We start from the raw sequence: 15,644 nt of genomic DNA on the forward strand, positions 1-15,644 counted from the left end.
ATTAATGGGCTATGCAGAATTAGATAAATTAACAGGAAGGATTCGAAACCTGTGGGATCAGAGATTCTTAGAGGACTGGAGTAAATATTTGAATTATTTGAAAAGCAATTGTGATAAACAGATTACGCTAGTAGGACTGCAAAAAGTTCTGCAAGGAGGACTTTTTGAAATATTGCAAGGAAGGCTTTGAAAAGAATTATTAGTTAAGGACAATTAAAAGTAAAAGAGAAATTAAGAAATGGAGAATAAGTGATAAAGAACGGAAAATCATCAGAGGTTGTTGACGAAAGTCTAAAACATTGTATAAGAAGTTATGTTAAATGATTGTTGGAACTTATATGTTTTAAAATTAATAAATATATATTTTTAAAAAGACAGATAGATGATAGATAGATATAGATATAGATATAGATATAGATGATATAGATGATATAGATGATATAGATATATAGATAACAGAACCCACCCAGCCTTCCTCTGCATGTGACTAGAGGTGGGCGTGGCCTCAACTGCGCAGATAACGACAAAAGCACAGGGCAGGGCAGCCATCTCTCTCTCTTTGACTACATGCATCAAAGAAGCAACATCTGCTTAGCCAAAGATGCTCTCTTGGCCTCCAGCCAAGAGAAGACAAAGGGACTGTCTCCTTATGAGATAGTTTCCAAGTGTATGTTACTTTTCTAAGCTAAGTCTGCCTTCTGGGATCCAATTGTGAACAGAATGTGAGTAAACTCTTTTTATACTTTTATAGAAGACTGTGTTGTGCCTTATCTTTTATGAAGGAATAAGGGGAAAATACCAGAACAGTTATTATAGAGGCTTTAGCGAGCCTGAGCAAACGCATCCGCTGCAAGTTTAAAAAGGGGAATGTTACTCTGCTAAATTGTGAACTTGTTTACACAAGTTGGAAAGGCTATAATCAGACAATATATCCTCTCCTGCATCCCTGAACATTCCCACATTGTGGACCTTACTCCCTGTGAACACACACAAGATGGATAACTCTTAGGCTCTTCACTTTGCTTATCAGGCTCCTGCTGTCTCTGGAGGCTCTCATGAGATCTCACAGGGCCATGAGAGATCTCAAAAGAGACTCTAGAGCACATGGGAGAAGATGCCCAGAGCCCAGTAAGCAAAATAGAGAGGTTAAAAGCTATTCTTGTGCCAGGAAAACTCAGTGCAAAAAGAGTTTTTAAGCGCTATGCCTTACACGCATTCAATTCATGTAATTTCAACTGACTGGCCAATCCAGCACACAAATTTGAAATCTTGCAAGTTAAATGCTTGTAAGTTGCAAATTACTTGTATACCTGGGGTACACAGAAGAAGAGACATTTTCCATAAAGCCTGACCAAAAGTCTACATCTGTGTCTTATCTGCGATGCCTTCAAGGCAGCCCTTCATATTTGCTTCAGTGGAATGGAAGCAGCCCCCATCCCCTTTTAAAACCCAGTCAGGAACAAACCATCCTTGCTTTTCCACTTACCATTTTCGGAATTGATCTTAGGACGGTTTAGTGAGGCAGCCATTGTGCTCCTCAGCGTGATCAATGGATCTGTGCGAGGATCTTTAGGTGCTCTTTTCAGCTTGTGATCTAAAGTTATAAAGACAAGGATGAGTGCTAAGATTTGCAGGTGCCCAATTTCTGCCCCAGTCTGCTTCATTTGATACCTAGGAGCCTACAAAGGACTTTTCACTTCCAGGAGGCAAAGGAGAATACCCCACTGAGGACCTCTTGCCCTGCCCAAAGTCGCTGCGGCAACCCAGTCAGATGGGAGCATTATTATTATTATTATTATTATTATTATTATTATTATTATTTGCATCATCTTCATTTCAATACCCTCCATTTTTCTAATCTTAAATGCAATGCTCCATCTCTCTGACGCATTTTGCAATTATTATTATTATTTTTAAAGACTCGTGAAAATTCTTCAGCTTTCTCCTGTGAATTGCTCATAATAAGCACATTTGTGTATGCTGTTTTGAGTAATGCACACACATTTTTTCTCCTAATATCTTACAAATTTCTCCTACAATGACTTTTAAATGGGACATTCATTTTTATGCACATTTCCTGTGTTCTATACATTTTCATAAATCCTGGCATCGGAAAATTCAGAGATGTGCTAATTTCTGAGAGCGGCTGTATGTTGGTGCAGATAGATTCAGTGCCAAATGTTACTTGGACTGAGTTTCTCCCCCATCGCTGGACCCAACAAAGAATATTTGTATTACTGGTTGGGTTTTAAACCCAGCACGAGGTCTTAAATGAAGTTCTCTTGGTGCATTGCATGTGTGAAGGAGTTCTACAGCTTGAAGGGAAACACTGTCTGCCACTCACCCCCTCCAGGGGTTGTGACTCTCACTGCCCCTGTCCCCTCCCCATGTCCACCTGTTTAGCACTGAAGTCTGCAAAGCGATGGCTCCATGGCTCTCATCTGCCATTGATCCATGCATAAGATTGCCATATTTCAAAAAGTGGAAATCTGGATACAAAAGGTTGGTGTGTTTTGTTTGCAAAATCTCAAATCACCTTTAGTTTTGCCGGCTATGTCCAGGAAATTCCAGACATATGGCAACTCTCTCCATGCAACATCAGCTGTAGAGGCCAGCAGTGGGGACTTGGGTTTGAACCCCTCAAAGTGCAAAGGGCTTGAGGGGGCCACTTGGGAAAGCCTCATCTCTGGTGCATGAAGAACACCCAGCTCTTCTGGCCACATGACCAGGGATCCTGCCAACCGTCCCTTCTCATATTCACCAAGGGCACAGCCAACAGATGCATTCTAGATGTGGGGTGGCCTTCAGGCCCAACCCTGCGCTCCCTTGCTCACTAGGGCTGGGAGATATATTGATATACTGTCCAAAACCAGTTTGAAGTCCATATCGTGATATCGGTTTCATAATTTTTGACCTTGTTAGGATTCTTGCTCCATGTTTGCAGTCATGGGATTGTAATATATCCCATGACGGTGTATGTTTTCATTCCACATTGTGGGAAGTGACGGAGACAGGATGTTAATGTTACTGTGTTCCGTGAAGTGGGACTATTGTCCTTTGTGCTTTCTCTCTTTGCTGTCTGATGAGAAAGAGGAAGGAACTAAGTCAGAATGCTCCGAGTGTATTATATGTAAATAAATGTAGATTAGCCAAAATGCTGTGCTACTGAGGTCTGTTACAGAAACTGTGAATACTCTGCGGATCCCTAAGTGTGCTGATGCTTCTTGGTATCAGTTGCTGTGATGTTCAGGCTGAAGAAAGCTTTTGAAGCTTCCGAACGATCAACCAGGAGGGAGAGAACATGCCAGTCAGGCATGCCAGTCTCTGCCAGGGTTCTACACGAGGGTAGGACGGTCCTAACATATATCGCGAACCATGACGTGTGTGCTATGCAAAAATCACAATGTCAGGGAAACCATGAAGCCAGCCAATGCTCCATCTTTATTTCAGACATTGTGATATATTGGTATATCGAAATGCTTAGCTAGTGATATACAGTATCACAATGTTGGAAACCAGACATCGCCCAGCCCTAGGTAACAGTCTGGCCTATATACTCATAGCGACTGTAGAGTTGGAAAAGACCCAAAGGGTCCATAGCTGTCAACTTTTCCCTTTTCTTGTGAGGAATCCTATTCAGAATAAGGGAATTTTCCCTTTAAAAAAAGGGAAACGTTGACAGCTATGAAAGGGTCATCGAGCCCCAAACCCTGCAATGAGAATCTAGTCCCCCTTCAGCAGGAAAACCCAAGTAGGACAATTTATTCAGGATTGTTCAGGGGAGTGCATGATCCGGGGGAACTGAACTTACACGAAACACCCATCCCGATTGCCACGCCAATTAAGGTTACTATAGCGATAGTGATGACAGTCCACACGACTTTCACGCGGGTCTCATTCATGAGAAGAACGATAGGTTTTCGTGGCGGTGGCGGTGGCGATCCTGGTGTGGGTGCTTTTTTCTTTGGAGGGGCTTTTGCTTTCGGATTTGCTTTCGGTTTTGCTTTCGGTTTAGGTGCCATAGCTTGAATGACAAAAGAAATTAAACCAAAAAAAAACTGAGTGTGAAGATGACTCATCGAGGGAAAGATTTACCATCAGGTTCACTTTTGCCCATCTGGGGTTTATTTACTTATTTACAAACTTTTTTTGAATTAAAAAAAAAACCATAGCAAATGTAAAGTGTTGCCTTCTGCAACAAACACATGTACAGATGTTAAATCTTGTAATCATCGGGCTGTACAGTGAAGTCTAAGCGGTATACAATCAATAGTTTGGGGAAATGGGCAGATCAGCCCAAATGCATATCTCTCAAGGGAAGAACAGAAAGAGGCTCTCCAGCCTTCTATTTGCTAGCCTCTCTAGCCTTGTTAGGAAGGCTGACAGATAGAAGGCCGGAGACTTCATTTCATACTCTAAACTGGACTGAGTTAGAATCATAGAATCATAGAGTTGGAAGAGACCACAAGGGCCATTGAGTCCAACCCCCTGCCAAGCAGGAAACACCATCAGAGCGCTCCTGACATATGGTTGTCAAGCCTCTGCTTAAAGACCTCCAAAGAAGGAGACTCCACCACACTCCTTGGCAGCAAATTCCACTGTCGAACAGCTCTTACTGTCAGGAAGTTCTTCCTAATGTTTAGGTGGAATCTTCTTTCTTGTAGTTTGGGTCCATTGCTCCGTGTCCGCTTCTCTGGAGCAGCAGAAAACAACCTTTCTCCCTCCTCTATGTGACATCCTTTTATATATTTGAACATGGCTATCATATCACCCCTTAACCTCCTCTTCTCCAGGCTAAACGTGCCCAGCTCCCTTAGCCGGGAACTCTGTAAAAGGACGGCTACAGACTTTGGTCCGCTGGTCGCACTGGTCAAAGGATGGTGTGGTATCAACAACCAACAGTGGGCCCAAGGCTAACATTTTCTGGGCCAGTTGGCTTCTACAAGTCATGGCACACACTTCCGCTTGTTCCCTAATTTCTAGATACAGGTCTGAGTGGTTTCCCCTTTGCCCTGCTGCTTTCCGATTTAACACTGAATCGGAACAAACGGCACCTTTTGGGGAACCTGGTTGCTGCTGGTTCTGATTCAGAGGTAAGCCACAGTTTGCCCAGGGGGAAGGTTGCAGGGGGAACATGTGTGAATGAGCCATCAGACAGAAGACAGATTACTGTATCGTTGTTACGAAACGATATAAATCAAGACCCTAGGAAGACAAAGCCATCTTTCTTTGTTATTCTTGTTATCACCCTCCGGTGCTCAGTTCAGCGTTCCGTAAGTGCTATATTCCACATACACTGGGTCCAAGTTTCGGTGGTGCTTTTCTCCCCCAGTTGGAAGCAACTATTTGTCTCGCTGCTGTCATAAGAAAGAAGATCAACTCTTTACGCTTAACATTTGGATTGATATGGTTTTCCACTGACTGCACGGCTAACACGGGGTCGGGGAAAAGTCGCTGTCCTGTAACAAAGGGGAAATTGGCACTGTGCACAACACCCAATCAGCAGTGGGAACTGTGTCAACATTGGGTGGTCACTCACTAAGCAGTGGCCGGTTGCATGTGCAAAGGTGATGATGATGATGATGATGATGATGATGATGATTTGAATTCATATACCGCCCTGTACCCAGGGGTCTCAGGGTAGTTCACGGGAGGCAGATCTTAGAAGGGAAACATTGTTAAGCTGCAGAAGGCTGGAAAAGAACAGCTGCTTTTAGCAATTTAAAAAGTTATCCGATGAAATTGTTCTCTCTGCAAAGGGCCAGAAAGAAACTGTCTAAACTCTAGTAACTGGAGGCTGAAGTGAAATACTCTGGGGGCCACATACTGTACCTTCTCCTTTATCTTAGGATTCCCTGCCAGGATACCATTAAAGGCTATCACTTGCTCTTCCTCCGAGTTTGATGCAATTGATTCCTGCAATACTTCTCATCCGCATTGCCCATCACCACTCCCTCCTCCTGCCTTACTAACTTCCTTTGTTTTCTCAATGTGGTGCATGCGACAGCCCCGGGAGTCCAGCTGCTTGCTGATTGGCTGCCTGCTCTCCCCTCCCACCATTCACAATCTCACCTGTAGCTGAAAGGTAAGGTGAATTGTGATGGCATTTGGGGGTGGGGAGGCAGGGTGAGGCAGCAGTCTTTGGCATCCCATGTCAAAGAAAGTGGAGCAAGACCATCCCCACCCATCTTGGGCAATGGTATCAACAAGCTCCTCACCTGCTTGGTGAGACTAGCCGTCTCCCATCTTCCTAGTCCCTGGAAATATTTTGGGCTGAAATCAGGTTTTGGGCTGTATGAGACAGTTGGGGAACAGTCATTGGGGGATCTGAAGCAAAGTTTCATCTGTACGCTGATGACACACTGCTCTTTCTTTGTACCATCTGAATTGGAAGTGGAAGTGAAGTTGGTTGGTTCTGCATTGATATCTGAGTGCAGCGGTGGACCGGATGGAGGTCAATCAACTGGTTTTAATTTTTTTTTAAAAAAATATGCCATTTAAAAACCTTACAGATTTTACAACATCTTTTCTCTTTACAATTACATCCATAATCTATTTTTCTTTCCTTACATATTCATATTCAACAAACTGGTTTTAAATCCTGGCTCTGTGGGTGAATGGCTCCTGTGTCCTGGAGATTGTTAGGATATTCCATTCCACCAGGGGCATGACTGTTGTGTGTCACATGCCTGTTTACACTCCAGCACAGCTTGCTGGGAACTTCCGTTTGTGTTTGGCTTTTGCTTATGCTGCTTGCTTTTGGACACGAAGGAGAGAAGACATGTTTCCTTTTGTCCTGCTGTACGCTGAATAAACTGCTTGCAAATATGCTCGCATATGTTACGATATTGAAGCAATGCTGCTGCAAAGTCCTAGCTTGAAAAGTAAACATGATGGGAATGTTGGGACTGTCTGTGGGAAACAGAGGGACAGTTATTTCACAGTGCGAAGCACCGGAATTAGCTCAGAGTGTAATATGAGCTGTACAGGAAGTACAGGAAGTGTTTGTCACAACACTGCTGGAATTTGAAGAGAGCAGTCATGTTTTTGTAACGCTGCAAAGACAGAAATAGAAGCATGTAAATACGTTTCTGTCTATCTCTTTCCCCTGCCGGGGGGGCGGGCAGGAAAGAGGGTGTGTTCGTCTCACGTTTGAGAAGAATCGCCGATCGAGACCTTGCCTGTGCTTGCTGGGGAATGCACCCAGGGAGGTCAACAGGGAATCAAGCCGGGTGCCTGGGATTGTTGCCAGTTTCTCATGATATGGGCTTGAATTTCCCGACATCATATGCCTCTCCTGCCACTTCTGTTGTGCGTTTACTCTGCTGAAGGCTTCTGAAGCTCAGGTCACAGTTTCATGCTGATCCAAGGACTGGAGATCGCCTGGCACACCAGCTGGTGGGCTGGGACCTGCTGGGCCTGCCAATTGTCCCTGATTCCTTGGCTGCATCACAACAGAGATAGGTTAGTTACCTTTTTTGGACAGGGTTGAATTGCTTCAGAAGGAAGAAGCATGTAGTTTGATACCTCTAGATCCATCTCTGTCACTTGAGGGACATAGAACCATAGAATTGTAGAGTAGGATGAGGCCCTGAGAATCATCTGGTCCAATGCAGGAATTGTCGGAGGTTCCGTACGATCGAGCTGTGATGGCTCTCCTCCTCCTCGTATCTTCGGAATCCATCCAGGCTCTCCTCCAGCGATGATTAATGATGATTAATGACCTAAGCCTTTGATGAGGCTCAGGCACGCTCCCCCGTTACTCAGAGTATCCAAACAGCAGAAGGAGCCGAGAAATGTGCTCCATTGCTACGTTTATTCCTAACTACGCAGGATAGAAAAGAATATACATCTGCTCTCTGTGAGCTGTAAGAGACACTGAACAACTGGAACAAAGGAACAGGAAACCAGCAACATCAACATCCGTCTCCCGTGCGACTTCCAGCAGTCTGGAATGTCAATAGAGTCTTGTGACTCCAAAAACTGCACAGTGGCATAACAGAAATCTAACAGGAATATGCAGCTGCCCCTTATGAGAATCGAACCTGCAACCTTGGCTTTGTCAACATTATATTCTAACCAACTATCAGTAGCTGGGAGTGCCTTCTTCCAGCTTCAGTTCCTAAGGCACTTATGGACTAAGATAGCTTGGCCATGGCAGCTTGAACTTTTTAAATATTTTACTGCTGGCATCCCATCTGTCTTGGGGGACAACAGAAGAGCACGACTTCAAGGGTGAAGCCAAACCATTGAGAGTTACAGCGCCTGTTGTGGCTAACTTCTTGTATATTTTGCTTCACTGTAAAACTTTGTGGTATATTTATGAAACAAACAAACAATAAATAAATATAAAGAATAAATATAATTGTGCCTAAAATTGCTACCATAACGACAACAGCATATTAATATTGTTGTGAGTTGGGGAGGGGTGTCCTGCATGGTGCCTGAGTTCCTCCCAGTCCCCGGGGTCCTGGATCCAGCAAGGGTTAAAACCTAATAGAGGATCCCACTGTTGAATGAGCCGGGCAGGTTTCTCGGTGAGATTATGGCCCTAAGTGCCATCATTAGTATAACAAAGGAAGTTGCTCTGTGCCAGAGGACAAATGGGTGGGCTCCCTCCCTCCCCTGGCAAGTAGCAAGAAGGGCAACAGTGAGTGCAGGGGTTGTGAGAGAGCTGGAAGAAGGTTGCAGGCAGAAGCCAGGGTGTGAGAGCCATGCTTGCTTTCTGTGGGATTCCAAGGCTGTGACTAGGGGCGAAGCAAGTTAGCATGCATCCAAGGAAACGGGGGCAATTGGCAGGCCCCCAGCTGGCTCCAGCCCACTGGCCGGTGTGCCAGACGATCTCCAGTCCTTGGTGCAGCATCATCAACCCAAGCTTCAAAAGCTAGGGCTCACTACTCAACAGAGTAAACCCTACACAACAGAAGTGGCAGGAGAAGTTGTGTGAGCATATTTACAAGCAGTTTATCCAGCATAGGTAAGGTAAAGGGACCCCTGACCATTAGGTCCAGTCACGGATGACTCTGGAGTTGCAGCGCTCATCTCACTTTACTGGCCGAGGGAGCCTGCGAACAGCTTCCGGGTCATGTGGCCAGCCTGACTAAGCCGCTTCTGGCGAACCAGAGCAGCGCATGGGGCCTGGTAGGAATTCTTCCCAATTGGCAATTTCAGCCAATTGGTTTTTCGCCTACCTCATAGCAACTTGTCACAAACTCCTTCGTATTGGTGGTTAGGCATTGGTAAGAAGGGGTTAAGAGGATGGGGGGGAAGGAAATGCCATCACATTCCCCCAAAAGCTAAGGGTACTCCAATAAAAGATTCCGGGGGGGGGCATGGCCCTGTCCGAAGCCTATGGAGGTGTGGGCCTAAGGCACGCCCCTGAGCGGTGACCCGGGAGAGCTCCTAGTTGATGTGCCTCAACAGGACTCCCCCTTATGGTGTTAACCCATGCCGGTCTTCATGCAATCGGGCTGGAGCCGGCTAGTCGATAGGACCAATGCCTAAGCCAATACCTCTCATTCCTGAAATCAATAAAGTTGTGGCCTAATTTGCCCATTAACCTTAATACTTGGTGTCCAGTGTCTTTATTTCTCTCTGGTGGGGGGCGGGAACTCGCCACGCAATGTACTTTTGCTATATGCCATATAGAATCATAGAATTGTAGAGTTGGGACCCCAAGGGTCCTCTGGTCCAATCCTGTGCAATGTGGGAATCTCTGCTAAAGCATCCATATAGAAGGGATAAGTATTCTTGGGGAGCCAGAAGTCTACATGACCAGGTGTCCCTCAGATCAATACTTTGAGCACATCTATTTGTGCCATTTCCTGGTAGGCAATTGAATTTCATGCTGGATCCTGTAGACTGATTAGCTCAGCAAGGCATTGGAAAGGGAAGCAATCCTGCGGAACTAGCAGCAGAAACAGAATGAAATAGAACCCTTTGCAGTTCCAAAGTGCTCCTCTCTGGGGACAAATTATTAGGAATCTCTGGGTCACTTCCTAGGAGGTGACTTTGTACAGGTTTAAAATGGTCACTTCGCAATGGACGCTACCAGCATTTATTTTTATTGTGCGTTCTGCTGAAATTTGGTATATATATACTGTGCAGACATAAGGAGTCTGGTACGAGTGCTGGATGAAAGAATGAAGAAACTTAAGTTTTATTATTCCTGGCAGACAAAGCCATTCTGAGAACAGGCTTGGCCTATGGCCAGCAGGACCTGGCAATATCTGGTTTTCATCATCGTGGTATATCACCAGCTAAGCATTGCGATATACTGATATATCACAACGTCTGAAGTAAGGATAGAGTGATGTAGAGGCATTGCCTGGCTTCACAGTTTTTCCCGCATTGTGATTCGCTGCCCCCCTGCAGAAGGCAGGGAGAGCTGAACCAGCAGAGTTCACAGGGGCTGCAGGAAATGAGAGAAACATTGACTGGCTTCACAGTTCTTCCCACATTGTGATTTTTGCATGGCACAAATGTCATGAGTCGTGATCTATTGCCAGGCCAAAAACCAATTCCACAATATGGACTTCAAACCAGTTTTGGATGGCCAATAATGGTCAATATGGAGTGAAGAGGTTAACATGCCTGCTCAGACAACCTTGAACTAGCTAAGCAGGAGGAGAAGAAGCAGGGAAGTGAAGCCTGAAATGAATTGATCCAGCATACCAACCATAGCTGTCAACTTACAGATTTGAAAATAAGGGACCAGCAGCCTTGAAAATAAGGAATCAACAGCCAAAATAAGGGATTTCAGTCGACCAGATGAAATAAGAAGTTAAAAGGGACCAGATAACTTGGGAGAGCAGCGCCGGTTTTTAGCCCTTCATTTCCAGAGGTTGCTGCTCAAGACACCAGCCGATGAAACACTGCAATTAAATAACTACAAGCAGCAACCGCTTTTCGCGCAAAACGAAGTCCAAGCTGCAAAGATGCTGCTGCAATTCTGTATCTTTTCTCTCGTGCTCCATCTGCAGCTCTCAGTTCCACCAGGCGGGGCAGGAGGAAGGGGGGGGGAAATAGCACCCGAAGTAAACCCGCAGATCAGACCATCTATGCTAGTCTACCACTACAGGCAGAGAAGCTCAGTTCGGCGGCTGCAAGGAGGCTGGCGGAGGAAGGGCCCGAGGCTCCCACCAGTCCCGGCGGGGAGGGGCTCCCGGGGGCCAAGGCTAGTGAGAGGAGGCCGGAGGGGGGCGGGCCGGGCAGCCAAGCAACACAGTTGGAGCCTCCCTCCTCCCTGGCTGGCAGGGAGGGAGGGAGAGGAGCTGCTTCCTTTGAAACCCGGGAAATTTAAGGGACATCATCAATAAGGGACAGCAGCGGGACACGGCGCTGGGATAAGGGAGTTTCCTGCCAAATAAGGGATGGTTGACAGCTATGATACCAACAAAAAGTTACTAAATGATAAGGAAACATTGAGGAGGAATGACAGGTCCACTCTTGGTCAGAGAAATAAAACAGAGATGACAACCAGGTAAAAAAAAGCAAGACAGGCTCTTTAAGATTCATCTTTATTGATCTGCTGCAACAAAGTCACTCCCCGCCCCCAACCAAAGGAAGAGAAAGAGCCCTCAAGAAAGCCAGGAACAACTTTTAAAACTGCAGAAAGTGTCCAGCGCCATTTGAGGTTTGAACATGCTTTGTTGGCTTTGTTGGGTGTTATAATTGATTGAATGAAGCAAATATTGGTTTTATATAGTGGACATATGAGGAATCAAAAAACCTTTATTCTCGGCATCTTATTTGTTTCTATCTTTATCATTTAACCTCTTTTCCACTCTTTGCTTATTTATTTCTTTTTCTATTGCTTTCTCCTCTCCAAAGAGAGGGGTTTGCTCTCCCAGACCTGAAAATGTATTACGAGGTGGCATGTTTGTGTTGGATGAAGGAATGGGTGGAACTAAAAAAAAATGCATGCAACCCAAACCTAGAGGGGTTCAACCTATCTTTTGGATGGCATGCTTACCTTTACTATGGAAAAACCAAGCTGCATAAAGGATTCCTAAACCACATAATAAGAACTTATGTAATGTTTTGGCAAGACACAAAGACCTTCTAGAAAGGAAGACCCTTGATTGGATATCCCCTACTGCAGCTGTGGCAGTGAAAAAAGTAAATTTGGATAAGAATTGGGGTACTTATAAGGATCTCCTTAATATTAAGAGACTTTAAAAAATAAAATAAGGAAGGGATTCCAAATTGGATTACAGATTGGTTTCAATATTTTCAACTAAGTGAGGTCTTTAAAAAGAATAAAGAAAGAGGAGGCTAAGAATTTGGAGGGGGAATGGTATTAGGGAACAACAAATAATAACCGTAATTTTTAAGTGGGGACGGAGGCCGGCTCGTTTACATCACGTGGTCCGGTGTACGCTTGGCACTGCACGTAAGTAAGAGGCGCCCAGACTGCAGCCCAGATGGCCTCCAGCGAAGCCTCCCTCTAAGTGCCCGGTGCCCCTTATCTGCCCTCATCTGGGGAAGTCTGCACCACAGGAGGGCCAGCAAACAGATCAGGTGGCTTGCAGGCTGTGCCATCCTCGCTTGGCGCCAGGATAACACAGGGCGCTTCCCTGCTCTGCTCACAGACTCTGCAGGGAGGCGCGCAGGCAGCGCCATGGCCAGAAAGGGGTGCCCCGCGACCGCTCCCAATCGTGCCCATCAGACACCCAGGCAGCCACGGTGACAGGGGACATGAAGGGGGCTTCCCTGAGCTGGACGAAGCGCGCTCTGATGGGTGGCTGAGAGGAGAGGAGTGGGCTGCCCCAGAGCAGGGAAGGGAGCGAACCCTGACTCTCCTTCCCAGACACTCAGCCTGTGGTGCCCTCCAAAATCTGGCGCCCTGGCGCCCCGCACCACTAACGTCTATGGGTAAGACGCCCCTGAAACTGTTATCATAAAGCACCAATGCAGCAGCAAGCAAAGGCTCTAGCAGCTCAGTCAGCTGCAGGTGGCTGGAAAGCCAAAAAGGATGTTTGTGACTGTTGCCATGGAAACAAAGGGGCAGTCCATTCTGTACTGAGCACCGGATGTTAGCTCTGTGTGTGTGTCATATGACCCGTACTGGAAGTACATGGGTGGAGTTTTATTCTTACTGCTGTTGAGTGCAGACATGTTTCTCTGTACTGATGTAAGAGACAGAAATAAAGGATGTAAATAGTTTTCTGTCTGCTTCTTTCCCCTCCCTGGGGGACACCAAAGGGGAGGGAGAAGGAACGGTGTGTTCTTCTCACACATCTGGGAAGAATCGCCGAGACCTCACCTGCTTATCTGCCGGGAGTAGCAGCGGGGAGGTTGCCAAGGAATATCTGCCGGTGCCTACGCTGTGGCACATTCCTCTGACCCAGGCAGAATTCCAACAGTGGTAGCAGAGGACGGCTGATGGTCCTGAACAACAATAGTAGCAGAGCTGCTGTTTTCATCGCTCCATGGAAGTCTGCAATGAGAGGTTGATCCTCTACAGCCTACAGCCAGAAGCTGACCAGACGAAAAGACAGCCAAAGCCACGGAGCCCAAGGTATGAGAAATTTCGGGCTTAAAAGAGTGAACGCAGATTGAGTTATTCTCTGGTTCATGGGAGCAGTGGGAAGAGGCTTGCATTCCAGAGATTCTTGTGGTTTCCTGTACAAGGAAAGGAATGCACTGTTGCTAAGCAACACCCTTCAGTGAAGGCTGTGCCTCAGAGAGGAGAAAAACAACTTTTGTTGTGGCTACAGAGTCTGAAGAGCTCTTGGAACTTTCCAACGCAGCCAGCGTTGAGAGCTGCCAGGTGGAAAGAGCGTAAACAAACCAGCTATTGGATTTAGCAGGTTTGAGAGTGAGTTTTAAAGCAAGGACTCAAAATGGATGCCAAGAAAGGGGGAGCCCTGCCTAGCCCACCCTTTTTAACTAATGACAATTATTCATCTTGGTCTATTAAGATGAAGGCCCTGTTGCAGAATCAGAGACTGTTTCAGGTGATTGAGAACCCCATTCCTGCAGCACCAACACGTGCTTGGGAGTCACAGAATGTGAGAGCCAGGACGGCTATAATTCTGTGTGTTTCAGATTCCCAGCTTGTGCATATTCAGGATTTACAATACGCACGAGAGGTTTGGGACACTTTGCGAAGGACACCTCAGAGAGATGCAGGTTCTTCAGCGTTGCTGTATTTTGAGAAGCTGACCAATCTGAGGATTGCACCTGATGGAGATGTTCAAGCGCACCTGATGGAAATGAAATATCTGCGTCAACAGATGGTGGAACGTAATTTCCGTTTGCAGGAGGAAGTGTTTTGCTTCATGGTGATAAACAGCCTGAATCGGACTTACAAAACCGTTGCCAGTCAGCTTGGGTCCCTTCCAGCGAACGATTTGACTTCGGAGAGGGTGTATGCGGTTATTCTGAATGAACAGGACAGACTTGCAGCACTGGAAGTGAAAGACAGGGGGAGGGAAGAACGGAGTTCTAACGCCCCCACTGCTGTTGCTACTGGAGAAAATGCTGTGGCTTTAAACGTTGTCCGATGTTACAATTGTGGGCAAACTGGGCATCTTCAGCGGTACTGTAAGAAGCCACGTCAGCAGAAAGGAGCCAAGGTGAGCTCCACAAAGTCTGAGGCGTCATGCAAAAGTCATACCAAGCCAAAGGCGAAGACTGCAAAGCTTTGATGTCGCTAAAAGCCACACCAGAAGCGGGGAACTTCTTCGTCCTAGACACTGGAGCCACAGTTCACATGACAGGACGCAGGGATCTATTTTCGACGTTTAAGAAGCAAAGCTTCACTGTGCAACAAGCCAACGGTCAGAAGTTGGAAGCGACCGGGATTGGAACTGTGTATCTTGAGAGTCTGAACTTGACTATAAGCGATGTTTACTTGGTTCCAGAGTTGAAGTTCAATCTGCTCAGCGTTTCGCAGATTACTAAGAAGGGACTAAAACTGTCCTATGATGCTGATAGCTGCGAGATCTACAAAGATGGAGAGTTGTATCTTTCTGCCGAAGAGAAAGATGGACTGTATTTGTTGACTTCTGATCAAAGTGATTACATGGAATGTAATTCTTGTGATTCTAACATGATTTCTTTTGCAGGTCTGGCCAAGAACGCCAAGAAGGTGACCTCGAGGGTCGACAGAGCATTTCAGCGGGTGTATGCTGATGTGATTGGTCCTCTAGCACCATCTAGAGGCAATGCAAAATATTACCTTGTGTGTGTGGATTCTTTCACAAATTATGTCTGGATTTATGTTTTGGAGAAACCAAAAGAAGCCTTAGAAAGGTTTAAAGAGTTTTGTGACAAGGTTAAAAATATGCATGATGCTAACATTGCTTGTCTTTGTACAGATGAGATGCCGCTTTTTCTTTCACAGGATTTCCAGAGGTTCCTGAAGGAGAAAGGGATAAGACACAAAATTGCTAGTTCCGAAGAAGCATGGAAGAGATGTGTCTGCGTTAAGGTGAACAAAGAATTGCAAAAGGGAATGCATGCACAATTGCTTAGTTCACATCTGCCAAATGAATTCTGGGCGGAGTCGCTGATGTCATTCACTTATACGTGGTTGAGAAAGGTTTCAAAAGAGTTGGGATGTTCTCCTTTTGAGAAACTGTTCCAGAGAAAACCTTCAGTTGCCCATTTCAAGGTTTTTGGGTCTCATGTGAGAA

The 15,644-nt window shown here is 45.8% G+C and overlaps 2 protein-coding genes across 4 annotated transcripts in view; both read right to left on the reverse strand.

Annotated features, from left to right (window-relative positions):
* Nucleotides 1–5,978, reverse strand: part of LOC310853022 (C-type lectin domain family 4 member F-like) — a 12,247-nt gene extending 6,269 nt beyond the window's left edge. Inside the window, exons 1-4 of one of the 3 annotated variants that reach the window (XM_083757173.1) lie at nt 5,833–5,978; nt 5,627–5,751; nt 3,812–4,024; nt 1,487–1,594 (exon numbers count right to left, since the gene is read on the reverse strand). In XM_083757173.1, coding sequence (XP_083613299.1) covers nt 1,487–1,594; nt 3,812–4,022 — 319 coding nt within the window. In that variant the 5' untranslated portion in view covers nt 4,023–4,024; nt 5,627–5,751; nt 5,833–5,978. Of the gene's footprint in view, nt 1–1,486; nt 1,595–3,811; nt 4,025–5,626; nt 5,752–5,823 lie in introns of all 3 variants that reach the window. The other 2 variants (XM_083757174.1, XM_083757175.1) reach the window with 2 other exon arrangements.
* LOC310853021 (CD209 antigen-like protein C) overlaps nt 1–15,644 on the reverse strand; it is a 94,683-nt gene that overhangs the window by 62,613 nt on the left and 16,426 nt on the right. The window lies entirely within an intron of this gene.

This window comes from Podarcis gaigeae (genome assembly GCF_964106915.1).
Source record: "Podarcis gaigeae genome assembly, chromosome: 9".
Classification (NCBI taxonomy): Eukaryota; Metazoa; Chordata; class Lepidosauria; order Squamata; family Lacertidae; genus Podarcis; species Podarcis gaigeae.